A 25,675-nucleotide genomic window follows, 5' to 3' on the forward strand; every position below is an offset into this window, starting at 1 on the left:
TCTGGGTGTGCTTGGTTCTTTACTGCTGTGCCGCGATGGCTCCCAGTGACCACACAGGGCTTAGCCAACAGACACACAAGTCCACATGTCCAAACAAACAGGACGGCAGGATGCTGGCAGGCCCCTGTGTAGAGTCCACAGTAATGAACCCCCAGCCCTGGGCTTTTCAGGCACCTAAGACACCAAGGCGGAATTACCCGTGGGATCCACCTGCCTGCAGCCCCTGGAGCCTCCTGGGAGGAAGGCAGGGGCCACTGTGGTGGCAGGCAGATGAGGCAGAGGAGCAGCCCCAACCAAGGCACCTTCCCTGCCACCAGCAGGGCCATCGCACCACAGCACTTCTGGGCCAGGCTGGGATGTCTCGGGAAGAGAGCACGGCCTGGGGCGGGAGAGGCCTCAGCCTCAGGGCAGGGGTCTGTGCAGGGAGCCATCCTCTACCTGGTGGTATGTCTGTGCAGGAGGTGACAGGGTCTCTGGGTTGGGCCTGGGAGACAGCTGGGCCCAGAGTGCAGGAGAGGCCTGCATCTGCAGGACCCTGAACTTCTGAGCAGAATCACAAAAAGCAAGGTCCAGGAGAGGCCATGGCGCAGTGGTGCAATGGTGAGCTGCAGCTTTGGGTTTAGGGCCCGTGCGGGCAGTGTAAGTGCAGGAGGCCAGGCTCCCCCAGGGCCTGAGGCTGGCCAGACACCCTTCACATAGGCTGCTGCGCTGCCCCAGGGTCAACACCACTGACTCCTGGCTCTCCTGGACGCTGGATGTCCAGACCCTGACTTATCATTTGGGGAAGGAGCTTATGGGCCACAGACAGGCACGAGGAGGACCCCCGTCACCCTGAGCTGACGTCCGAGCTGGCTTCACACCTCCCACAGGGGGAGACCGTTGGAAGCTGGCCAGGAAGTGGGGGTTGGAAGAGAGAAGAGGCAAGGGCCAAGACCGCCCTGCCCCGGGCTGGCCACAGGGCAGTGGTGTTGGGGTGAGCCACCCTCAGGCTGGCAGGCGCAGACGGAGGCACCTGTGGATAGTGTCTACACCACAAACTCCTGCAAGGACGCGCCCTCCCTGAGCAGGTCCAGGGAGAGACAGTTCATGGACCTCTTGCCACAGAGGGCAGCCCTGGCCTCCTGGGGCACCAGCAGCCCGGCCAGGGCGCAGCTGAAGGCACAGGTATGAGAGGCAGGTGCAGGGCGAGGGGCTGGCTGGAGCTGATGCGTGTGGTCCAGGCTGCGGCTGTGCAGGGCCTCCCTGCCGCTGGGCTCCGCCTCCCGGACCTGCAGGGAGAAGCCACCCAGGGCTCTTTACTCAGCAGCGGGCGCCAGCCCAGCTGCTGTCACAAGCCTGTGCTCCCTGCTGGGTGTGCTCTGCCTCTGGCAGGAGGACTGGACCCCTGCAGGGCTCCCACTGCCTGGCACGGCCTGAGGCCCACCTGCCCCCGCCCGGGGGGCTCTGCTCCGGGTGCTCGAGGCCCCTGACTCCAGCAGCAGCAGCTCTGCTTCAACCCTGCTGCGCCTCCCCCGCCCCCCCCCCCCCGCCACCCTCCACCGCCAGGTCCTCTGCTACCATCACACAGCCCCTGGCTGGCCTCTGCTGCGGCAATCAGGGGTGGTGGGCCCAACCGAGGGCTGTCCCAGAGAGACCCCACACGTGGCAGAGGGGGATGGAGGGAAGAATGGGGACAGTCACATACATGGCCACCTGTGGGCCACACATGGGTCACATGCAGGCCACACTGCCCAACCTGGACCTAGGGGCCCTACCTTGTGTAGGACCTCGGCGCTCTGGCCTCTGGTCCTGGCCAGCGGGACCTGCACCACTGTGAAGGGCCCCGAGCAGGAGGCTGAGGAGGAGGAAGGGGCCTGAGCGGGGGCTGGCAGGGCCCGTCCTGCACCTGCAGCTGGGCTGCAGCCGCCCGCCCCCGTGCTGTGTCCTGGAGCCCCGACTCCTCGTGGCCAGCAGGCGAGGTGGTCTGTGGTCTCACAGTGTCCACTGCGAGGTGGTCCTGTGTGTCCCGGGGAGCCCAGGGCATCGGGTTCCACCGACACAGGACCCCTCTCCTTGCCCCACCTGGCTCCATCAGGAGGGGAAGGTGAGCAGCCCCAGGAGGCCCAGGACCTCCCCAGAGAGCTGGGGCCCAGCCTGCCCAGCGCACGTCTGTGTTGAGGCTGGGGAGAAGCCAGGCCTGGGTCGTGCTGGCCACTTTCCCCCAGTAGCCCTCCCTGTCCTGCGGCCTTGTCTGCTCCAATGTCAGACAGAACAGACTTCTCCAGGCCAGGGGGGTGCTGTGGTCACTTCTACTGGGTCTAGACCACAACTTGGTCCAGACATCAGAGGTGAAGCCCAGCAGTGGACACTGGTTAGTGACAGATCTGCTGACCCTGGGCAACCCCAGAGGACTCTGGCTGGCCTTAGGTGCCACCAGGTGGCCCTGGGTGGTACATTCGGGCATGTTCCCAGAGAGTCACTGTGACACGCAGCCTGGCCTCTCCCCGCATATGGCACTTGGGCAGGCTCTTTGCTGCCTCATTCTCCTCAGCCCACCTTTCCTGCCCCCGCTGTCCCTGAAGCTGATGGACGGCATCTTCCTGCAGAGGCCCTCAGCAGCTACGGGCTCATCCACAGACACCTCCCCAGATTCTGCAGGCTGAGAGTCGGCCTCTGTGCCCAGTGTGTGGGCACTGCCGTGGCTGTCAGCAGAGCTGAGCGAGAGGCGGTGGTGGTGGTGCGGGCCAGTGTCCCTCCTGTGCCTGCTGGCCAGCTCTGGGTCCAAGTCCAGCGGGTCGCTGATGTAGGCCTCCTGGTAGCGCTTCTTCTCTGCAGGGCGTGGGGGACAGATGTAGAGCTGGGTTTGGAGGCAGGCGGAGCCCAGGCGTGGAGGAAGGCCTGGCCCCGGGGACAGGGCCCACAAGGCTTTTCCTGGGGCTTTCTTGCTGTCTCAGGCTACAGGCTCATCCTGAGCATCCCTGATGTCACGGCCACCCAGGACAGGGCTGGTGTCCCCTAGGGCTGCCTCATTACACAGGACAAACACATCTGTGCAAGCTCACCCCCCTATGCAGACACACATGTGCTCACACACACGCCCACCCGTGCTCTGTGACTGCAGTGTGCACACGTGACTGTCTCCCGGTGCTCTCTAAGGACACAGAACAGTCCCCAGGTGAAGACTGGGACAGTGAGACCAGGCCTGGCACAGCACTGCAGCCAGGTCTTCACGTGGCCTTGATTCTGCACAAGGGACGATGTGAGGAGTCGGAAAGGGGGCTTCCGGAGCCCGGGCAGAGCTGAGCCGCCCTCACCTTGCCTGCACCCCACCCTCATCTCTAGGCTCCTGCTGAGGTCACCACCACCCTTCACCCGGAGCGTCTGGGGGACAGGAGCTGAGAGGCCACTGGCCATTACGGGAGAACCCTTTTGCTGAGCCCAGAGTGGGTGGCCCAGGTCCTGGGCAAGTTCTAGCGACAATCTGCTTCATCTCCACCCCTCAGAGGGGGTGAGCAGCTGTCTGCTAGGTGCCCAGACCCCAGCGGGGAGGCGCCCACCTTCAGCCTCATCCAGCAGCTGCAGCCGCTGCAGCCGGGGCTTCACACTGAGGTAGAACTGGTGGCTGGAGCGGAGCAGCCGGAGCAGGTGCCGGGAGCGCCAGGGAGAACCCGTGTAGAAAACCAGCTTCCGGGATGGGGGCAGCCCAGCCGGCTGGATCTGCAGCTTCTTTCCCTGAGTAGACAGAAGGGACAATAGATGTGGCTTTATACGTTAAAAACCCTTCCAGCCATAGGAAAGACATCACATGGCCCTCTAACTGGGCGATGGCCAAGGTCCCCTTTAAAGACTTGTCTTCCGTGAGCAAACGGATCTCTGTGGTCACTGGGATCAGGAGGCTGTCTGACCTTAGCCATGAGAAGGCAGCCCTCTATGCAGACCCCTGCCTTGGCTGGGTGAGGGTGCAAGTGTCCAGGGTGGGACCTAAAGGGCTGAGTCTCCCTGTCCGTTCTACCCAGTGGCCCTCACTCTCAGTCACAGGGGGCCCAGGGTGACAGCTCTGGAGCCGGATGAGAGGGGCAGAGGCGGCACAGGTGTGCCTCTAGGACCCACTCGGGAGCCAGAAGTCACATGGAATGAGAAGGGCGTCAGGACCTCCCTTCACATCTCAGCTACTCGCCCAGTCCCGGCAGGGCCCTGCCAGCACAGCTGCGACGGTGAGCATGTCCAGAGCATCCGGGGCTGTCGGGAGCCAGGAGGAAGGGAGCCTGCATCTGCCCCGAAGGACGGAGATGCATCTGCCCCGGGGCTCCGGAGTGTTGAGGGCCCTTGCAGACACCCACCAGAAAGGCCAGCTTCCTGATGCAGGGCCAGGGCAAGTCGTGCAGCAGCTGCGGAGCGTGGCTCACCTCCTGCAAGACAGAGGCACTGAGTCCAGGAGGGCGGCCAGGGCGGGCCTCCGGGGAGGGGCGAGCCCCTCTCTCACCTGATAGATATGCATTCCCTTGAGGGTGAGTCCCAGAAGGAAGGTGGGGTGCTCACGCTTCTTATCCTGGAAGGAGCAAGAGGTGGAGGCCCTGGGCCTGGGGTGGCGAGAAGCCAGAGACCACCATGCCCCACCCAGCTCTGTCCTGGACCCTCCCCTGGCCCTCTGTGTGCTGGAGCTGTCCCTGCCAATTGCCCAGGCACTGCCTCAGTCTCCATTCCCCGAACGTGTCTGAACCCCTTAACCTGCCCCAAGAAACCTCCACCCAGTCCTCTCCGCAAAGACTGAGCGCTGTGTCACCTGTGTGCCTGGCCGGGTGGACACAGGGGCCAGGCCCGAGGTCCCAGCACTAGACCCCAGTCAGAGCAACCGTGGCTGAGCCAGCAGGCTCGGGGTCCCCAGTCCCTCGGGGTTCGCTGGAGCCCTGCGGAAGCTCTGCACACCACCTCTGGACAGCCACCAGGGAACACATTCCCTCCCTCACCACACCAGCCTGTCCTGAGGACCTCGGTCCCCAGGATGGTTGGTCACACTGTCACCCGTGGGGACTTTGTCCAGCTCTGCTCTGGGATCCAGGTTACAGTGTCCTCTGCAGGGGACTCTGCCTGCCCTGTCCTAGGGTCCCAGCACGCTGTCAGCATGGGGGCTCTGTCCCTCCCCTGTCCTGGGCCCCAGCGCTCTGGGCTCAACCTTGTACAGCCTGAAGAAGTGGACAGGCACGTCCTCGAGCTGACAGGCGTCCCTGATGAACCTCAGCACAGCTGCCTGGGGGCTGAGCTCCTGCTGCTCGCGGTGCACGGTGGGCACGTGCCGGAGGATATAGTCGACACCCCTCTTGGCAATGACCTGAGGACGGGCCCAGGTCAGCTCCACCCCTCCTTCCCTCCCCTCCTTCCCTCCCATCCCCTGAGTTGGCCTCCTCCTTGGGAAGCCTCCCAGCCTCCTGCCATTGCAGAGGACCTCCCCAGCTGCAGCCGTCCAGCGGGAGGACCGGGCCTGCTGTCCAAGCTGGGGACACAGAGAGGAGTGTGTGGAGTTCCCCAAAGCACCCAAGGAAAGCCCCTCTCTTTCTGGGCCCCCCAGTGCCCACCACAGAGACCCAGAAACAAGCTGATTCCAGGTGGCAGTGTGCGCCCAACAAGCCACGACTCCCCGTACGGCTCCCAGCGGCCCAGGAGGAGGCTACGTCTGTGCACGGGGTGAAACCTGAGGGACGTGCATCTGAGGAGGGCCAGCCGTGTCCAGAGGGACGGGGTACCTGGAGGACTGCACCCAGCCCTGGGCACAGTGACCAGTGTGCAGAGTGGACAGTTTCCAGCTGCTTGGGGCAGCCAAGGAACAAGGAGACGCCCACAGGGAGGGAAACTAGGACTCTGCCCAGGGCAGGGGCCACTGTCCCTGGAAGGACAACCCAGTGCTCAGTGCCCCCACGAAGCCAAGCACAGTGCCCGGGGCTGGGAACACAAGGTGGACTCCTCTGATCCCTGACCCCCCTCCTCCAGGGCACCGAAGGGCTGAAGCATGGGCGTGAGTGGCCCCTAAAGGGCCCTGGGATACCTGGAGAGAAGGGGCAGGTGGGCTGTTCTTCCCAGCTGGGCAGGCCCAGCGGCTCAGAGGAGGAGAGCCACTGGCTCCAGGTCGCACAGCTGGCCGAGTGTGCACAGGAGCACCGGAGTCTGCCCTGGCACTGGTCCACGCGGCCACACGCCTGCCTTGGGCTCCCCCAGGTTTCCCCACCCTGCCCCTCCCAGCTCTGCAGCCTCCCCTCTGCATGAACCCCATAGAGTCCTGTTGGGGACAGTGTCAGTGACCCCCCCAGGAAGGGGCCAAGGGGTCCTTACCCACTGTGGGAAATAGGCCTGTGGCTCGAAGTACCGCCCCACGTGCGGCGGCTTGCGGTGGCTGCCCAGGTCGGCCTGCAGCGCGAGGGCGGCCAGCAGGAAGTAGGCCTCCTCCCTGTGCGCGCACTGGGACCGCAGCACCCGCTCCTTCAGGCTGCAGTAGTACAGGTGCCGGGCCACCTGGTCACTGGAAGGCAGCAGAGCCGGGTGGGGTCCAGGGCGCCCAGCCTCCCCTGTTCACAGCCTTGTCTGACACAGGGTAGTGCCGGGCGCACCTTCTCCGTGAGCAGAGAGCTGCTGCCCCCAGCGGAGCCCAGCCAGGCTGGCTGCAGCCTTCAGCAGCTCGGACCCCGGAGGGAAGGGCCTGCCCGAGGGCTCAGGCGCAGCGGCACCAAACCCGGTTCCCCGAGCCCACTGCCCAGTGCTGTCAGCCGGCCACAGCTCCAGGACAAGGCGGGCTGCCCAGGGGCCTCCCCTAGGTCTCCTAATACAGTTGGCACTGCCCTCAGCCCACCTCCCGGTTCCCCAGAACCTGCACCCTCCCCCCCCCCCCGGGATCAGCCACCACCTGGCTTCTCAGAGTCCCCAGCCCTCTCTCTGTCTTGCTGAACATCAGGGTTCCTGGTTGTCCTGCCAGCTCTGAGGCGGCCATCTGAGGGAGGCCACCGCCCCGGTCCCGGGAACCCCTCCTGCCACGTCTGCACAGGTAAAGGCCCAGCCAGGCCCCACACTGCTCCAACATGGCTGTTCTGAGGCACACGCAGACGGCTTGGCCCCTGTGACTTGGGTGTCCTTCCAGGCAAGGTCCTGGACACCAGGAGCAGTTACCTCATGACCCTCCCGTTCTCCACGTAGTACTGCACTCTGAGGGAGGTGACGAAGGGCGCCCGGGGCCTCCAGCCTCCCTGCTGGGAGAGGGTGAGGAAGAGCGGCCTGGGCATCTCCCTGCGCCCGGCCTTCCCGGGGTTTTAGGAGCTGCGACACTCAGTATCTCATCCTACTCTTTCAAGGGGAGAAGGGAGCCTGCCCGAGGACGTGGGGACAGCAGTGTGCCTGCCAGACAAGCCCAGATGAGGCGGGGGCCCAGCAGGGAGAGGGGCCTTCGGGCGCACTCCTGCCGCAGGCCCTCACGGCCCAGCCTGGCCGCAGCCCACTTACTCGCGGTCCTCTCTCCCAGTCCTCTGAGAAGTACTTGCTGAGCCTCAGCTCCAAGTCCATGAATACGTGCTCATTGTCTAGAAAGGAAGGGCTTCGTCAGCAACGCACCTTCACCCCCGAGGGCCTCGAGCCGGGGCAGCTCCTCCTCTGGCTGACCTGGTGCGGGCTGCTCCCTTGGGCTGGCTGCGGGCACAGCCCTGTCAGCCGCTGCTGGTTACCTGCATGGCCTTCCCAGGGAGGGCTGGCGCACTCACAGCCTTCCGGGAGGCATGAGGGTGAGCGGCGGGGCCCGCAGACCTTCCCTGCACCCCAGGCTCCCTGGCCCAGCCACAGAACAAGAGGGACCCTCTAACCTGCCCACGCCAACAGACGCCACCACCAAGTGCACCGTGGGCCCAGTGGCTGGGAGGGGTGCTGGGGACGCTTCTGCTGAGGGAAGCCTTGCTGTGACACTGGGGCAGGACAGTGGGCTTCCTGTGGAAGCTGGAGGGGGAGGCTGGGGGCTCCCTCCACGGTCACAGGCTCCGTGCCAAGGCCTGAGGTGCACAGCTCCAAGTGAACTGGGGAGGAAACGTCCCCCGGGAGCCACCGAGGAGCTGCTGGGCGACGGTGAGGGCAGTGTGCTGCAGGCCAGTGTCACCGGCTGTCCCTGGCAGTTTTACCCTGTTCTGCCCACTTAGCACATCCCAGTCCAGCTGCCACCTTCAGACACCCGGCTGGACATGGCACTGGGACCAGCAGTCCTGCCCAGGTAGAGAGAGGGCTGGGGTCCAGGCCTCCCGACTCTGCCTGGCCTGCCTCTGTCTCCCCCAGAGCCCCACGGACCTGACAGACAGCGGGCTGGGGTCCAGCTGAGTTCCCAGGCTCACCAGGGCCAGGAATTAGGGGCTGAGCTGTGTCCCCCAATGTCAGAGCCCTGACCCCCGGGCCTCAGGGACTGCTCAACTTGAGGTGAGTCTCCAGGGTGTCCTGATCCACCAGAAACGGGACATGGACATGCAGCACAGAGGGACAGCAATGCAAAGACACCGGGAAGGAGGCAGAGAGGACACAGGCGGGAGAGGACCCCAGGAGCCACCAGGGTCACGTGTATCTCTCCCAATTCTGTCCCTAACACATCAGACTTTGAACCCTGCGGCCCGGCTGGCGGCCGAGAGCCCATCTGCTCTGAGCGACCTTGGCCTTCCGCTGTCCAGTGACGCTCTTCGTGGTGCGGAGCCTGATGCATCTGAGATTCTTTTCTTGGACTGGAAGGTCCCAGCAGAGACCTCCTTGAGCCCCCACGGAGGCACAGCTTCTCCCCCACGGCCTGAGTCTGGCCAGCCCTGACCCTGGTCCCTGGCTCTCTGGGAAGATGGTCTCTGCCCTGGGGTCAGACAGCCCTGCCTCCCTGACCAGGTCACCCCCTGAGTCAGGCCTTATTTTCTTGCTTGAAGGAAGCAAACTGTCCTTTGTAGGAGATGTCCTTTGGCAGGTGACTAGGAAAGCCTGTGGCACATCCAGAGAGTGGAGGGTCAGTCACTGATGACGAGGACTCAGCCCCCAGCTGTCGAGGGCGTGGCGCCGACGTGACTGCTTGTCACCAAGGGAGAGCCGTCTGGAGGGGCAGCACTGGGGACAGGGCAGGGACTCAGCAGAGGACCCGCGGTGGTGGGGGTGGGTAGGGAGGGCTTCAGGGCCATGGCACTGCTGGGTGACACCGAGGGCACTGCACAGTGTCTGACACCAGGGGTGAGCCTCATGTCACCGTGGACTCTGGGTGACACGGACGTGTCCCTGTAGGTTCCTGCTGGGATATGGACACTGTGGGTGGGACGTACATGAGAAATACTTTTTCCTTCTGCTCAGTTTTGCTGTCACCTCAACCTGCTCCAAAAAATGACATGTTAAAGTCCTGAAGCCCCCTCCAAGTGTGACTCCAGCCTCCTGAGGCAGGAGGGCCCGCAACAAGCCTGCAGTCACTCAGGCCCAAAGGGAGGTCTCCTCTTGCCCCTGGTGACTGGACAGACACCCGCACCCGAGGTCTTGCAGATGGCCCTAGGAGCAAGTGCCTGGTGACTTCCTGTTCACTCCCCACCATCTGGGCAGCAGGGAGGGCTGGAAAAGCCCCAGAACCCTCTGGGAGCTCCTGCTCCTGTGGCCAAGGGTCCCATGGAGCCCTGTCGAGGGGTATTGCACACGCACCCCCTGAAGCCCAGTCCCACTGGTGATCCCGCACACTGGGACACTTAGGAAGTGCAGCCAAGAGCGTGGTATGTCCCAGTGACTGGGAATGGCAGTGAGGACCTGCCCACCTCGGAGGCCTCCCCACCTCTCTGCCCAGGGAGAGTTGTCCTCTCAGGCCACAGACGCACCAGGGCGCCCTGGAGCCCAACCAACGCCTCTGGAGGAGTGAAAGACCTAGGCCTCCCGCGGAGCCCTTGCCTTCTATCTAGTGCAGACGGCAGGACACCCAAAGCCACCAGGCGGACTGAGGAGCTGACCCACGCGTTCCTGCTGGCCAGGGAGGTGGGGCCTGCCCGGTCTCTGTCTGTGTCCCACCTTCCCTACTGCCAAGCCCCGGCTGCCGGTGGAGGTCCTGTCCCTTGCTGTGTTACCAAAAGTGTGCACAAGTCACCACGCCTGAGGCAACTGAAGCAAGGAATCCAAGGTCCTGTTCAAAAGTCCAGGTCTCCCAAGTAAGGGCTCTGGCCATGAAGGGTGCCAGTGGCCCTGGGCTGAGCTCCAAGATGGACAAGCTCAGTGGGCTGGAGCCTCGGCCTCGGCAGGTCCCATGTGCAGGAGGGAGAGCCTGTCTTCACCTGGGAGCAGGGAACCCCAATTTCTTCCTTAACCTGCCCTGCCCACTTGCTCCTGGGGCCGGCAAGATTGGTGGCAGGCCATCTCAGATGGCCAACAGGAGAGGAGATGGAAGACAGGTCTGGTGGAGGTGGCTGCCTTCCAGCTGGTTACCTGCCCTGCGACACTCCCAACAATCCCTGTGTGTGCACCTGGATTCCTCGCAGTGGCCACTGTGCCCGCCCACAGGAGCCGAGCCTCGGCAGTTCTGCTGCAAGGCCTCGACCTGAGCTGACCCTGGCTGGGGGCCTCCCGTGACTCGTCCACCTCACAGGTGTGTGCTCCATGGTACACACACATGCTGAAGGCCTGTGAGCTGGTCCCTAAGGTGTGGGCAGCTCACGGTATGGACCTTGAGCCTCAATCAGAAGGACAAAGGTCCTGAGCTGCCGGCTGTGTTCACACTGCGGGCTCTGGCCCCCTGCAGGGGCGGCCCCCGGGGCCTGGCGCGGTATCACCAGGGCTTTGATTCACTCTTCGCTTTAAGGCCTGGGGAGTCCCTAACCAGCAGGAAGCCGAGCACCTCTGGGCCACCAGGGAGAAGCACCCCGTCCTACAGCATGTGGGGTGTTCCCCTGCCCACTGTGACTGGCCGACCTCCTTCCTGGGGACCCGCCCGGCACTCCCAGGCCCCACCCTCAGGTCCTTGAAATCAGGCTGCTGCGTCTGCACAGGCACCCACCTTGGCCCCGAAACTGTCACACTCCCCACCTGACAGAGCCCAGCAGGCTGAGCGGGCAGCTGTGTGTGTCATCCGCATGTGCTGGTGCACAGAAATGTACACATCACACACGCATGTGAGCACCACACACCTTAGACCACAGGCTTACACATCACACATGCACACACCTCAGGCCACACACGGACACACCACACGAGCACACATCGCATACCACAGGCCATGCATGACCACGCCACACGAGCACACACCATAGGCCACACATGGACACACCACACGTACACACGCCACACGCCACAGGCATCGCACAGACACACCTCACACCGCACACTCTCAGAACACTGCACACTACCGACCACCCAGTTTGCAGCACACGTGCACACACTGCACACACTGACACACCCCAACACCCTGTCTGTGGTAGTCCGCCCAGAGCCTGACCCCAGAAGCCCAGCAACAACGGGGTGGGGTGGGGGGAGCAGGAGGGCCTGAAGGTGGGGACAGGAACACAGCTCACCTCTGACCACGCTGAGGCCGAAGAAGCGGGCCTCCCGGAGGCCCAGCACGCTGCACACCTGCTGGAACAGCTCCCGCGCCGTGGCCCTCACCTGCAACAGGGGTGGTGCTCAGGGCGTCCAGGACTGCCCCCGACAGGCTCAGGGGACCCCGCTTTAGGACGTGAGCAGTGGCTTGTGCTCAGGGCCAGGTCACTCACAACCCCACAGAGCTGCCTGGGAGAGGGAGATGGAGGGGTGCCCCTGGATTGGACAGAGCACCCTCCACCCTCCCCATAACGTGCACCACCTGGGGGCCCGCCTGCTAGATCCTCCTTACCCCACGCAAACATGGCCCTGACCACCCCGGAAATGGGCATCTGTGCATGGGGAAGACACCTGATTTTCAAGGGAGGGGGCCGAGGAGGGGCTGACAACACTCAGGAACACACTGCCTGCCCAGCGCTCTGCAGATCTAACTAGCAGTCCCTGTGCACAGTCTGAGCCAGGCCCCAGGCCCCCGAGGACACGCTTCACCGTGCAGTCTGTGCCTCAGCCAGCGTTAGTCATCGGGTACACGACTCCTACAGCTGGCCCTGGGGAATCCTACACTACACCCCCAGACACCACTGGGCGGGCCTCGCGCCCAGGGCCAGTTTCCATGCTGCTGCCCAGGAGGGTGCATTCCTCGGCGCGCAGGTGAGGACTCTCTCGACGGCACGTCCTGCGGTCTGCTTCACGTGGTCCCAGCGTGGCTCCCTGACGGGCTCTTCACAGCGATCTCCTCAAACCCCTTTCCCGTGCCAACCCCTTATGCCTATTTATTGACTCCAAGCCTATAGAAGCTCCCGTGCTGGGTCTGGGTGACGTCCCTGCTCCAATCTGTCCTTGAGCTTCCTGCGTGGAATCCCCTCAGATGCCACCGGGTACGCGGGCGGACAACACGGTGGCACCTGCAGCCACTGCTTCTGTTGAGTTTCCTGACAGACTCAGCTCCAGGCTGGCAGTGCTGTCCGCACCCCCTGTGCCTCTCTGCTGGGGGACAGCCACACATCTCCTGCTGGTGACTCAGAGAGACCGTGTGTGCCAGCTGGCTATGGTAGAGGTGTGTGACGGTGGCCCCGGGCCCCTGTGAGGCCCCTGACCTGGCCTCCACTAGAAACCCAGAGCCCCGTGACCTGGCCGTCTGCTACCTGTGCCTCTGTGTCACCAGAGCTGCACGGCCTGTTCCTGCTTTTCGATGACAAGTTACTGAAAGGTCGGCTCATCAGCATCCGTTAACATGGCGAGGGCCACCAGGACTGGGACGTGCACTGGGAAGGTCTTCTCAGCCCACGCTCTTCTAATGACTGGACTGGGCCCCACACAGGGGTACATGGACTCCCATGATGGCTCCCACGGTCCACAGTGCCTGGCTCGCACCTGAGGGCTGGCCAGCTGTGTCCTTGACAAGCAGAGGGCCCGACTGGGGAGGTAGGAGCAGGAGACGCTCCATGAAGCCCCGAGCGTGACCTCACCCAGGGCTTCACACTGTGTTCTGGGTGCAGCCTCCGGCTGAATCTCACAGTGCAGTTCAGGGAGGGAAACAGGTAGAAGACGCCCTGGCCACACAGGAGGAGGCCCCAGCATGTCCACTGCATGCCTCAGAGGGCCCCAGGACCCTGACATCCCCTGCTCAGGTGGGTACCCCAGTGCTTGGGGCACTGCCACAAACTTAAGTGCCAGCACTTCCTACGGAAACGCAGCCCCAGGCAGACACCAGGTTCCCGGGGGACCTGAACCGTGATGTCACAGCCCGTCACTGCCTCAGAGAGCACCAAGCTGTCCACAAGGAGACTCAACAAATTCCCCCTGGAGGGACCTGTCACTCTGTCAGACACCATCATTTCAATCACCATTCAAACTTACAAAGGTGAAAGGACTGCTTCCTGGTCCAGCTTAAAGCTGGGAACTGACAGCTTCTTCCCAGTTCCCAGCTTCTTCCCGTCTGCTCAGACGGCCTGAGGGAAGAGCCTCCCCTAGGCTGCCGAGGCTCGCACAGAGGGGCCCCAGAAGGAAGCCAACCGCAGGGACCCTGGACCTGGACTAGTGAGTGCCAGGATTAGTTCAGGGCCCGAGCCCGGTCACTTCCCTTCCTCCCCAGGGCAGGGAGTGCGGAAGGGCCGGGTCTGCAGCAAACCGCATGACCCTGCTGTCCCTGAGGTCACAGTGACCTGAGGACCATGACCTGGCAACACTGCCCCGTGATGGACGGCAGGGAGGAGCTGCAGGCGTCGAGACTGCATCCACACAGGATGCCAGAGTCCTCACAGAAGGGTCACGCGCTGGCTGGAGGTCATCTGTGCCAAGGAGACGGCCTGCTCCTTAGTGTCCCTCTCAGACCCTAAGTGCCAGGACGTGACCAGGTTGTGCAGAGCTACAGGGTCCCCAGCGACATCTGGCAGCCTTCCGTTCCTTTATGTGGTTTTACAACCTGAAGTTTGATCCAAAAGCCGTCTGTGGAGGCCGTGGCCGGGGTCCCTGGACCACGCCGGCTCCTTCCTGTGGGCCAGGCCTCCCTCCTCTGGGGCCGGCCAGCGCTGCTCCTAGCTCTTAGTTCCCCTACCAGACGCTGTCTTGAGGGGATTCTGGTGACTTTGGGCACAGCCCTCGGCGCTGTCCTCAGACTGAAGGGGAGGGGCTTTCTATCAGCCAGGGAGGGCGTCCCACTCCTGAGGGTGACAGTGTGATCCATCATCCCCAGGGGGATGGTCCGGCCATGAGGGTCCTCACCAAGTGGAGGGGGAGGCCGAAGGGTGGGGCAGAGGTTGCAGAGTGGGAAGAGAGGCAGGGGTCCCGGGGGGAAAGGCCCTGCCCGTGACAGTCACAGCCCGATGACGATGCAGGGACTTCAGAGGGGCCCTGGAGTGAAAACGCGGAGAAGCCAACATTTCCCTAAAGCCCAGTGTGGAGGACAGGGCAGGACCAGAGGGCAGCAGGGCGGAGGGGCACGCAGAGCCACCCAGGGCCTCCAGAGGGAGGCCGCTGTCCCGGGTGAACTGTGCCTCCAGTTTCCTGCTCCCGAGGCACCGTTTCTTCATCGGCCTTTCCAGTCCAGCTTCCCCCACAGGAGGGACACCCAGGGATCAGACAGGTCAACCCAGGGAGGCATGGACGCTGTGGGAGGGCCAGGCAGCCCAGGACTCTGGACGCTAAAGGGGACTGGGCAACTCTCAGCCCCAGCATGCTACAGTGGCCCGCATCATAGTGAAGTGGTCATTTGATGTCTCCCCTAGTCCAGGTGCCCCCAGTGCACAGCTCCTTCTGTCCCCATATCACTCTCTGGACATGTGGTCCCCACTGTCCCCCAGTCACCCTCTGGACACACACCCAACTTTCTCCTGGCCACCCCCTGGGCACAGGCCCTGCTCACCCCGACTGCCAGTCGCAACTGCTTCTGGGCGGGCAGCAGCACGAGGACATCCCTGTGCTCTGAGGTCATCTTGCTGTCCCCAGGGTTGGCTCCACTGGGCTGCGTACAAGCCTCTCTCAGGACCAGCCTCTGCCGGCCAAGCTCCTGTAGGGGAGAGGAGTCAGGGTTGTCCAGGGGGAGTGAGCGGCTGGAGCCCCGCCTCCTCTGGGTGGCATCTCCGCACCACCGTCTCTGGTCTCCCCTGGTCATCAGCCCAGGTGGACACTGGCCTCCCACTCCCAGCTGTGCCTTCTGTGCTGGTGTGTCTGGCACTCGCCGTAAAGGGCCAGGAACTTGGTGGCTGTGCAGGACAAGGGTCAGGCTGTGAGCTGGGCGTGTGGAGGATGACTGGATGCACGGTCCTGTGGCCACCTCACTGTACCTGGGCAGGGGCAGGGGCAGGAGCAGCTCCACTCCAGGCCACAGACAGGGGCCACTGTGTGGCCCCTATAGGAAGGGCCAGGACCCCTGCACCACAAGATGTCCCCTGAAGCTCTCAGAGGACAGAGGGGCCACACAGACCCCTGGACACAGACTCCAGAACCAGGGTGGCCCCTGGTCACTGGAGCAGCAGGAGGGCCAGGAGGACAAGAGGCAACGGGAGAGGCACGTGCCCTAGTCCCAGGACAACACCTCCCGCTTGTACTGGCCACAGAGTTAGGAACGTGCTGAAGTCACAGCTCTTCGAGGGACCTTGCCGTGGGGCCCTTTCTGTTCCTCTAGCTGGGAGCTGAGGACTCCTCTGGCCAGAGCCAGCTCATCGGCCCCCTGCAGTAGGCTGGGACAGCTAGAAGTGGGCCATGGCAGGCACATGAGGGTGTGGACTCTCAGAAGCCAGCAGTGGGATCTCTGCCATCAGTCTGAGGCCACCGTGGACTCTCCAGGCACTAACAGGGGCCCCAGGAGGCCACTGGCCGGAGCAGCCAACACTGGGGGCATTCCAGGTCCAGGAGATTTTGGACCCATGGGCCTGGCTTGTGGACCTCTGTCCTCAGCCAGGGTTGGGGAGCCTCTTTCCCGTCCCTAAGTCTCAGGACCTCCTTGGAGAAGTCCCTCTTACTGATCCCGAGAGGCTGCTGGTGGATGAACCCAGGAGGGTCCTAAGGGGCAGCTGGCTGGTCTTAGGAGGTCCACACTCCAGCACCCTCAGGGCTATCCAGGGCTTTGGAAGATTAGAAGGCCCAGGGACAGGGGGCTCCACCTCATCTCTGCCCCCCGCCCCCTCCACTCAGGCTGAGCCCTCCCGCCCGGGCCTGCTTTTTCTGCAGGGTAATGCAAGGCTCCTCGTCACAGGAGAGCACACGTCCCTTCAGCCAAGGCAAACTGCTCCGGAAGATGGACACTGGGTTCTGATCATCACTTCAGGCTAATTGCTAGCTGGATGCTGGTCAGGAGGTGGATGGTCGCCTGCCCCAGCATTTCAGAGGACAGCAGCTACTGTCTTCCTGCAGTGTCTGAGCACAGGAGGGCCCCTGGGGCCCCCGAGGCTGTGGGAACACAGGCGGTAGTAATCGGGGAGAGAGCCAGGACAGCTGGGCGGGGGTGGTCGACGGCCACAGAGCCCTGTGGTGGGTGTGGGTGCCCATGTGTCATAGGTGGTGTCTTCTCCGAGCCAAAAGGAAGAGAAACGTGTGTCGTCACTGATAAACGATCCATGGACCCCGGCACAGTGGCATGTCTCAGGCCCAGAACCCAGAGCGGCACGGGCTACCCAGAATGCCCTGCCGCCCAGCAACACCTCTGAGGGACAGTCAGGGGACACTTCATCAAGAAGACAACAGCTTTCTGTCCTTTGAGAAAACAGAAACATGGCAAGATACCCCAAATCCACAGCACCTGTAGGTACAGTTAGTTCCCTTGCTATCTGCAGGAATGGGTTCCACACACTGCCCAGAGTCCCAAGTTGGTGACATGCAAGCTCCTTGCTTAAAATGGCACTCATTTTGTGAATAACTATCACTTTGAGGTGACTTATAATGCCTGATGCAAAGTGACTGTGCCGATAGCTGGGACACCGCAGGGCTAGGGAGTGAGGCCAGGAAGCCTACACCTCCCGGCCAAACGCAGTGCTTTCCAAGTATCCTTGATCCAAACTAGGCTGGTGCGCAGATGTGGGGCCACCAGAGCCCCGTGCTGACGGGGTGCACTGTCCCCTGGGCTCTTGGTCAGTTACTGGCCACGGCTGGGATTTCAGGTGTGAGGGGCTCCACATGGAGATGCCAAGGCAGATGCCAGGCCTCTTTCCAGGCGGGCACTCAGTCCTCCTCTACCCAGTTCTCCCTTCTTCTGGACAGTGGGTGTCATCTTGTAGATGGGCTTGCTGAGAACGTTCTAGAACTCAAGCTTCTCAGTTCTTTACGCCCATGAGGGATAGGCTTTGAAAAAGCAACGCGAGAATACCTTTCAGAGAGACAAAGGAAGGGGGTCCTCTGAACTCCCGTGGCGGACTGAGACTGCCATGCCAAGAGGGCAGCAGCCAACAGGACAGGCCACATGTGGGGACTGCACTAACCAGGTGTCCAGAGATGGCCGTGTCCACGGTGACAGGGCAGCTCTGGCTGCCTGGCTGGAGGGACTGCCTGTGGGCAAGTGTTGTTTGGGGGTGTCAGGAACAAGGCAAGTGTTGTTTGGGGGTGGCAACGGTTACACGACCCTTAAATTTGCTGAAATGTATTGAATCGCTCACTGACGAGGAATGCATTCTATACAATGTAAATCATATCTCAATAAAGCCATCGGAATGCAGGACAAGTCCTACAACAGGGAGGACACAGGCAGTGTACGTCCTCAGCCCCAGCCAGCCGCAGCAGGGGGCTCAGCGCCCGTGTGCACGTGCTGTGTGGGTGCCCTGAGTGCACACGCACGTGAGGGCCGCCTGTGCAGGGGTGTGTGCACACGCAGGTCCTCTCGGAACCGCTGTCGGCTCTAGGGACCCTTCCCCGGCTGTCCCGGCCGCAGGTGAGGACCTTCAGTCAGGGTTCGCTGTAGGCCACAGCACCCCCTCAGGGTGGGGGTCTAGGTTCATGTAGCACCTCCCCGCCACCTGCACACCTGTCACTTCCCCAACTGTCCTGTGCCCACTCTGCCCTCCCCAGCTGCCATCTGACCACCACCTCCACAGGGGACCTGCTGAGAAGAGGCCGCTGCCCGCGGTTTCTGAGCACGCGAGGGCTTCCCACAGCACCTCCTGCTGAAGCCTCCCCAGCAGGGACAGGAGTCAGGGCCAGACGGGACACGTTTGGCCACACAGAGAAGCTGAGGGCCCTGCTCAGGGCCAGGCTCCCACGCTTCCAAGGCCTCTGCACCCAGGAGCCCTCGAGGTTCTCGGCAATACGCCAGTCGTGAGCCGGACTCGTGCAACCTCGCAGGTCCGTAAGGCTCCGTGTGGGCATCCGCGGGTGGGCTCCGACTCCCACGAACCTCCCTTGGACCCTCCGGGCTGGGCAGGACCTTCCAGAAGGGTGCTGGAGGCCCCGGGCTGGGGAGTCCTCAATCATCAGTCCTGAGTCGCGGCTCACGTTAGGGGCTGGGGACGAGGTTGCCCGCGGGAAAGAGCCGCCCAGGGACTGTGCCGGCGCCATGCGCAGGGCCTGGTGTCTGTCTCCTGCCCACTCAGACCTGATCAGGCCCCTCGGCCCCAGTGACCACCCAAGGTCCCACGAGCAGGACGGGCCCCCCACAGCCCTGGCTGTCCTGCCCCTAGAGCTGCCTCTGCCTTTCTAACTGACCACGGTGGCAGGGCTGAGAGAGGCTCCACAGGGGTCAGCCCTGCTGTGGACAGAGGTCAGCAGGTGTGACATTCACATCCCTGTTCACCTGGCTGGCCACCCTCCTTCCCTGCAGGTGGGTGCCGTGGGCAGGAGCTGCCCCCACAGGACAGGGACTGCAGAGCCGCTGAGGGGCCAGCTCCTCTCCTGGACCTACAGAAGACCAGGGTCTGCCTCCAGGCACCATGCCAAGTGACAGAGAGCCCAGGTCACCTGCCCCTCGGGTGACACTTAAGTGTCCAGGCCTCTGGACCCATCACGAGGGGTGGAAAGGGTGCCCTGGTCAGAGGGCAGCATTTTCTAAGGGGTGGAGGAAGGCAGCAGCCGTCTGCTACAGGGACCAGGGCAGCCATGTCTGAGAGAGGCGGGCGGCTGTGAGCTGAGCACATCTGAGCGTCCGAGAGGCCAAGGGAGGAGGACGAGAACGGCCGCTTTCTGCCACGTCCTTGCTTACAGAGACAGGGCGCGGGGACTCTGGGACTGGCATACGAGACCTGAGGACAGGGTGTGGGGTCCCCGGGCAGCTTGGGGACCTGAGGATGGGTGAGGGGGACATGAGTAGCATGGGGACCTGAGGACCAGGGTGGAGCCTGGCCTGGACTGGCCCTCCTGACCCTCTCCCCTGGAGGCATGCTCTGGGCTGTGTCATCTACGCGGGTGGAGCAGGACCTGTCCCAGTCCCACCCCTCCCGTCTCGGCCTCGGGATCCTGTGCCCAGGCCCCTCCTCCCCCACAGGCTTTCGGGGTGCACCCAGAGTGCAGGCTTTGGCCTCCTGGAAGGAAGCCGAGGGGTGGGCAGGGCGGGAGCAGTGGAGAGCAGGGCCAGCTGGCTCCAGGGAGGATCAGCTCTGCCCTCCCAAGTCCTTTATTGCTGGTCTCAGCTCAGGGACTCTCCCTGTCACCCAGAGGGCAGATTCTTGGAGTTCTCTGCCTGCTGGGTCCTGGCACCCCAGGTGTGACCCCGGCTGCAGCAGCTGTTAACTGGGGGTGTTAACCCAGAAAGAAGATACGCGGTGTGGACAGGCGGCCCACGATGGGTGCCCACTCTGAGAGACCAGAGGGCCAGAGCACGCAAGGCTTGCAGACAGACAGCCGGACAGACAGGGCCCTCTGGGCGCCGGGCTGCCCACACCTGCACACACACACCTGTCATGCCGGCCTTCAATGCCTTGTACAAGTCCCACACTTTCACACGCACAGGTTACCTGAACAGACACCCATCCACCCACCGTTCGCTGGTGTCCATCCTGGGAAGCTGCCGGTCCTCCCATTCACAGGACCCGGAGCTGTGGCTCAGGAGAAAGACACATTTTGGAAAGTAAGACATATTTGGCCAAAGGCTGCCTGATGCCCAGGGAATAGGGGTGGAGGGGCGTCCAGCCTGCGAGCTGGTGCCGGGCTCAGCAGGGGGGCCTGTGGCCAGCACACCGCACGCACACCACCTGTGGTCACTGTGGTCATGCTCAGCAGGGATGGCGGGGCCCTGAGCTGCTGCACCTGAGTCCCTCAGCTGTGTGCAGATCCCACACTGCCTGTGCGTCCTGTGTCACAGTCCTTGGGACACGGTCATGGGAAAACCCATTGTAGTTTTCCAAGAGACCCTGTTTGTATGGCACAGGGTAGCTCCTGTAGCCCGCGCACCTGGAGGGGCCAGCCTCAGGAAGGTGGCCAAGAGGAGCCCTAGGGCCTTTCCTGAAAGGGGGGGATGGGGTGGGGCATTGCCATCAGCACTGTTTAGGGCCATGCCCGGGGACAATAAAAGGTAGACTGGCTCTTGATGCCTTTCACTGTCGTCTCTGCAAAGTGGGCCCCTGATGGCACCAGGGTGACCCTCCTGAAACCCGAGGCGTGTTTGCAGGGAGGGGAGGAAGGCAGGCTGCTCCCGACTCAGGTTCATTAGGAAGTAGGCTCTGCCCCCGTGCTGAACCCAAAGCTCCTGGCCATGACACAAGAGCCTGTGAGCAAGACACCTGCTCCCACAGGGGCTGCAGTCGCACCATCCTCAGCAGCCTGCATGCCTCCATTCATCCAAGAGATATTTGCTGGGCTACTGATGGGCTCTAGGCACTGCCCTTGCCCCTGGGAGTCCACCACAGGCCTGCACGGGGGTCCCAGATGGCGCCACTTTCCAAGCACATCAGCACCTCCCAGCCATGCTCCCACCAGCATGTCCACCAGGGCCCACCCTGGCCGTCTCCAGCCTGCACTGTGGCTTCAGGGTCTCCTCTCCCCCATGCAGTCCGGGGCTACAGCTGCACCAGCCCCCAGGCCTCTGCCTGCCCCACGCAGCAGTAGTGTCAAGGCCAAAGCACCATTTGGTCCAGAACTTCTGACAAGGTTCCTAGATCTCCGTGTAAGCAAATCTTGGGGCCAAGAGGCCGAAGAGTCTCTGGGAACAGTTCGGAGACTGCTCACAAGCCTGCATTGGGAGCAGAGTGAGTGTGCTCTGGACCTCACAACTGGATTCTCTGAACAGCCACCCTGTCCGGTCCTTGCTAAGTCTACCTTGTGCATGTCCTGCTTCACTTACAGAAGAAGGAGAGTTCCACAGCAGGAGGAAACCTGCACTTGGTGGAGGGGGATAAGTCTAGGGTCCCTGTTCCACATGCTGTGCGTGGTTTTAAAGAGTGGCAGTCAGAGCTTGCTGTTGGGTGGGGGCTGCTCTCAGGAGAAGCCTTCGCTGCACAGATGACCAGTGTCCCTGCCAGCCACTCACTCGCTGGTCATCATGGGTCAGTTGGCTGTTAAAACCCTCCCTTGCTCAGCGAAAACTGACCTATTTAGCCCCCCTTCCCCTCTTATAATAAAGTTGTGTTTCACCAACGAGTTGTGTTTTATTTTTATTTTTGGTAAATAGGGTTTAGTTCTGCAGAGCAATCTGAGGTGCACAGAGGATTGGGAGGAAGAGTCAGAGATTTCCCACCCAGACCCCCCTCACTCTACCCAGAGCCTGTGGCCCGCGTCAGGGCTTGCTCCTGGTGCTGGCACCCGGGGGGGCTGGACAAATCTTGGCCATGTGTCCATCACACTAGGGTCACACAGTGATCCTGCTGCTGACCTCCTGGCCAGGTTTCAGCTCTGCAGAGCACGACCAAGCCCTGTGTTTGGAGGCTGCTGTGTTTCCATGTGTTCCCACGGCACAGTCCCACGAGAAAAGGGATCACATTACTTCCATTTTACAGCTAAAAGAAACAGACGCCCAAAACAATGTTTAAAATGCCCCCAAAGCAGAATCAAGCCATGAGACTAGAACCAAAATACCAGCAGGGGCTTCTCTGGCCCCTCCAAATGCCAAGGCCCTGTCTGTGATATGCAGCCCCAGCGCCAGCCCAATTTTCAGGGCCTCAACAAGTTCTGACCAGAGGATGCCTGGCGGCTGGAGGGCACAGGGAGCAGAGACTCGGAATCCACCGAGCACACAAAGTCGCTCCTGCAACTTCAGAGAGGGCCACCAGGAGACAGGACTAACGGCACGGAACGTGACTTTTTCTACACCTAATATCACGAATTTACAAGTCAGGGATCAAAATCTTAGACAGGGGGAACTGAACAGTCAGAAGAACACAGCACTTCAGCCACCAAGGGACCGAGTACACCTCGCCAGCAGAGTGCTGGGCCCAGCACGGCCTGCACGGGTCCCTTCCTGCTGGCTGATACCCCGGAGGGACATCGTCCGCCGACAGCACAGCAGATGGGCTCCGTCCTGGGCCGTCCATCCGCTCACTGCTCAGGGGTCAGTGGACACAAGCCTAAGTGGGTTTCTGGAAGGCCGGAGCACCCACAGCTTGGCCACAGCACAGGGGCAACTGTGGCCCTGGAGGTCAGGTGGACCCAGGCTGGCGCTGCTCTGCCTGCTTCCTGTGTGATCTTGGCAGTGCCAGTCACACAGCCCACTTCACCACCCAGGGGAAGGCCACCAACCAGCCATGTGGCCCTGAGGGCTGCAGACCCTGGGCAGGGCCTCTGTCCTTCCCTCGGAGAGCAGACTCCCAGAGGGGTTCTTGGGTACAGCCCGGGTCCTTTCCACGTGGCCTTAGAAAACCTGCCCCACAACCTGGGAAGCCCAGGCCTGGCAGCGTTCGATTATGTAACCCAGTGCTCGGGACCCTCGGACCCCCGCCTCCTCCAGCCAGCCCTTCCCACTCCCAGCTCCAAAGGGGCCATTCCTCCAAATGTCAACAGCAAACCCTCAGACCAACGGAAAACTTCAACCAACACAGTCAGCTTAGTTCAAAAGCCTCACCTACCACCGTCGTGGAATGCAGAGGGTGGGGCCTGGGGGGCAGTGTCTTCCCGTCATCTGGTCCCCTCTCGTGGGGCACAGACCTGGTTTCTGGGAGCACAGGACCTACACAGGACCACCACATGCTGGCAGCATGAGAACCACCTCAGGCACTACCAAGCAGCCCGAGCAGGTGTGCGCTGCACTCGTGGTGGCTCCAGCCCACTGCAGACCACAGGGAGTCCCTGTTTATGAGGTCTGAGCACCTTCCCACCTCCTGGGGAGCCTGCAGGAGCACCAGGTGACGATGTACTTGGTCCCAGGAGTTGGGAACGTGCTCAGACCAGAGGTGTATAAGAGCCACCTGCAGATACCTGGGCCACCTACTGCCTCCGTCACATGGAAGGAGAGGCCTAGCACACTGGGACCATGATGCTTTTCTGATGAAGACCCCACTGGGACAACAGGTGACACCTCGTAAAGTTCAGGCAGCTGGGTGTGGCCCAGAGCCATCATTCAGAGTTGAGTCCTTTAAAAATGGCCTGTGTTAAATCCCCATCAGTCCAAGTGCCCAGGCTGAGTCTCGATGAGGACACTTCAAATGAGACCCAGGAAGGATCTGGGGTGGTGTTATTGTTTGGTAAGCCATGATCCTTTCTAGAACACTGAGATTTCTGAACAAAGGGACCTCTGTAATAGGAAAGAAAATAACTCTACCCCAAGACAAAGGAAATATTTGTGAAACGTGGGACAAAATCTGCACTGTAAGGTGAACCCCCCACCCCCGGGTTCCATAGTGCTATTTGCCATGGTGTGTCCACCCCTGGTGCCCAGGTGGGTACTGGATAGGTAGCGGAGGAAGGCAGCACAGGAGTGCCAGAGCTCTGGGTGCCGCCTGCCTCCGGGGAAGGCTGTTGGGCATGCTACTCACAGGAGATAAGCTGAGCCCTCTGCAAGGGCAGAGGTTCCCTTAGCAAAGGCTGGCTGGTGGCAGGAGCCACTTTGTGCCACTGAGTTTGGGATTCCTCCCTTCTAGAAGACATGAATGCAGCCCTCCCTGGTCCATGTTTGGAGAACTGGCAGAGAGCCTACCTGAATGGGGACCAAGAGAGACAAGGAGGCTCAGGCCAGCGCTAGCTTAACTGGGCCTGGGCAGGGTGACAGCTGAGCAAGCCCTGCCCCTGACCTGGCTGCAACCTGCTGAAAAATACTCTAGAGCCCGAGACTACTGTCCCCCTTGGTGTTTGCAGGACTAGGGTTCCCTGCCTTGGAGTTCATGCCTCCTGCTCACTGAAGGGGCTTGGCAGGGCCAGGGCAGAATCCTGGAGAATCAGCCCCTGCTGACAACTTTGCTGTTTCTGGAAAGTTCTCCATAGGGGCTTGGACCCTCTCTTCATCTGTAGGGTATGTGTCCAGACCTGGACCTCACAAAAGCCTACTGGAGCATCCCAGGCCTGCCCAGCGGCCAGGAAGGGGCCCTAGAGAAAAGCCTGCCCAGCCTCAAGAGGCCTACTCGATGTGCCGGTGGCCATGCAGGGCTGGGGACCTCCTGTGGCCTCATGTCCAGGAATAAAGCTGGGCACCAGGAATCCCACATGGGGTCAGCCAGGAAGAGACCAAGTCTAGAGCAAAGCAGCCTGTGGGGTCCTGTGTGTCATTGGACCTGCTTCAAGGTGAGCCTGGAGGCTCCTCCACAGCTTCCTGTGGTGAGTCACGGCAGGGGGGCTGCAGGTCCACAGCAGAAGGCTGAGGTTCTGAAGCTTGGGGCAGGGGGTCCAGGGCCACCGGCTGGCAGCCCCCTACCCAATACCCACTTGCTCCAAGCCAACCTTTCCAGACCCTCCCTGAGCAGCAGATACACCCAGTTGTGTTCCAACCACCCTTTTCAGGAAGGGAAGGAGCTGGAGGCTCAGAACAAAGGAGACCCTGTTCTGGCTTCAGAATTAACCCTCAGGTGTCCTTTTCTCACCTCCTGTAAGTCCCCCTCCCCCCAGCCACCTGCACCCGTGTACTCATGCTGCCCCTCAGGCAGCACAGGGGCTCTAGGGCTGAAGCTGCACCTGCCCTCTCCGCAGAGCCCTCCCCCTCTGGATGCGCCTCTCCCCCATTCCCACCACACTTGGATGGGGTGGGGGGAAGGCTAAGGCGGCTGCGCCTGCCTGGGGAAGAAAGCTACCTTGGAAAGGGGTGGTGGGAAGAGGAGTGTGGGAGGCCAGGGTCCGGCCGAGGGCGAGGGTCAGGCGGAGAGCGGGCTCCCTCCCCCAGGCGGGGACCCCTAGGACCGCCGACCCTCCCCGACCCGAGGCGGCCTCTGGGTCAGCGGGACGGGGGAGGCTCACGCACAAACCACGAAACACAGCGACGGCGAGGGGGACAACCGTCCGCGCCCTGTCCCCTTGCCCGGGACCCCGCCTGGGGGTCTACGCGCTCACCTGCGGGCTGGGCTCGGACCCGGTCCGGGGCACTGGCGTGGACCCGCTGGAGCTGCAACTCTGGGGTGGAACCGCGGGAGGCGGCGACCTCGGGGATGACGCGGCCCGGGCTCCCGATTGGCCGGCGCCGCCCGCCCCTCCCCTAGGATCCCGTGGGGCTGCAGAGTCCCGGGGTCTCGCTGTCCCGGGGTTGCACAGCACCATTTCAGGGGCCGCCGGTCCGGTCCCCAGGCTCACTGCTTCCCGGGGTGGCCGCGGCTGCGTCGCGTACTCAGAGGGGAGCGCGCGGGGTCCGGGGAAGCGCAACGCAGGGCCCGCTTGCCTGGCCTGG

At 62.5% G+C, this 25,675-nt stretch overlaps 1 protein-coding gene across 3 annotated transcripts; it reads right to left on the reverse strand.

Moving 5' to 3' along the window:
* Window positions 1-25,675, reverse strand: Frmd1 (FERM domain containing 1). 3 transcript variants are annotated; one of them, XM_046449284.2, is made up of 13 exons: window positions 25,345-25,675; window positions 14,885-15,028; window positions 11,496-11,586; window positions 7,462-7,538; window positions 7,132-7,211; window positions 6,304-6,490; window positions 5,153-5,308; window positions 4,463-4,528; window positions 4,320-4,388; window positions 3,537-3,711; window positions 2,536-2,808; window positions 1,755-1,834; window positions 1-1,268 (listed from the first exon to the last, which is right to left on the reverse strand). In XM_046449284.2, the coding sequence occupies exons 1-13, from the start codon at window positions 25,546-25,548 to the stop codon at window positions 1,026-1,028; spliced, it is 1,845 nt and encodes a 614-aa protein (XP_046305240.1). In that variant the 5' UTR covers window positions 25,549-25,675; the 3' UTR covers window positions 1-1,025. The 3 variants fall into 3 exon arrangements, with proteins under 3 accessions (XP_046305240.1, XP_046305242.1, XP_046305241.1); XM_046449286.2 differs by lacking the exon at window positions 25,345-25,675 and adding an exon at window positions 19,920-19,948; XM_046449285.2 differs by lacking the exon at window positions 14,885-15,028.

The sequence above is a fragment of the Marmota monax genome, unplaced genomic scaffold, assembly GCF_021218885.2.
Source record: "Marmota monax isolate L192 unplaced genomic scaffold, Marmota_monax_Labrador192_F-V1.1 WCK01_AAM20220418_F8-fsc00083, whole genome shotgun sequence".
In the NCBI taxonomy this organism is placed as follows: Eukaryota; Metazoa; Chordata; class Mammalia; order Rodentia; family Sciuridae; genus Marmota; species Marmota monax.

Coding starts and splice junctions, on each gene's coding strand:
- Frmd1 (XM_046449284.2), bottom strand. CDS start 25,548: ATGGTGCTGTGCAACCCCGGGACAGCGAGACCCCGGGACTCTGCAGCC. Junction 7,539..11,495: donor CGGCCTCAGCGTGGTCAGAG/GTGAGCTGTGTT, acceptor CTTCCTTTCTAG/ACAATGAGCACGTATTCATG. Junction 4,389..4,462: donor AGGGAATGCATATCTATCAG/GTGAGAGAGGGG, acceptor TCTGTCTTGCAG/GAGGTGAGCCACGCTCCGCA.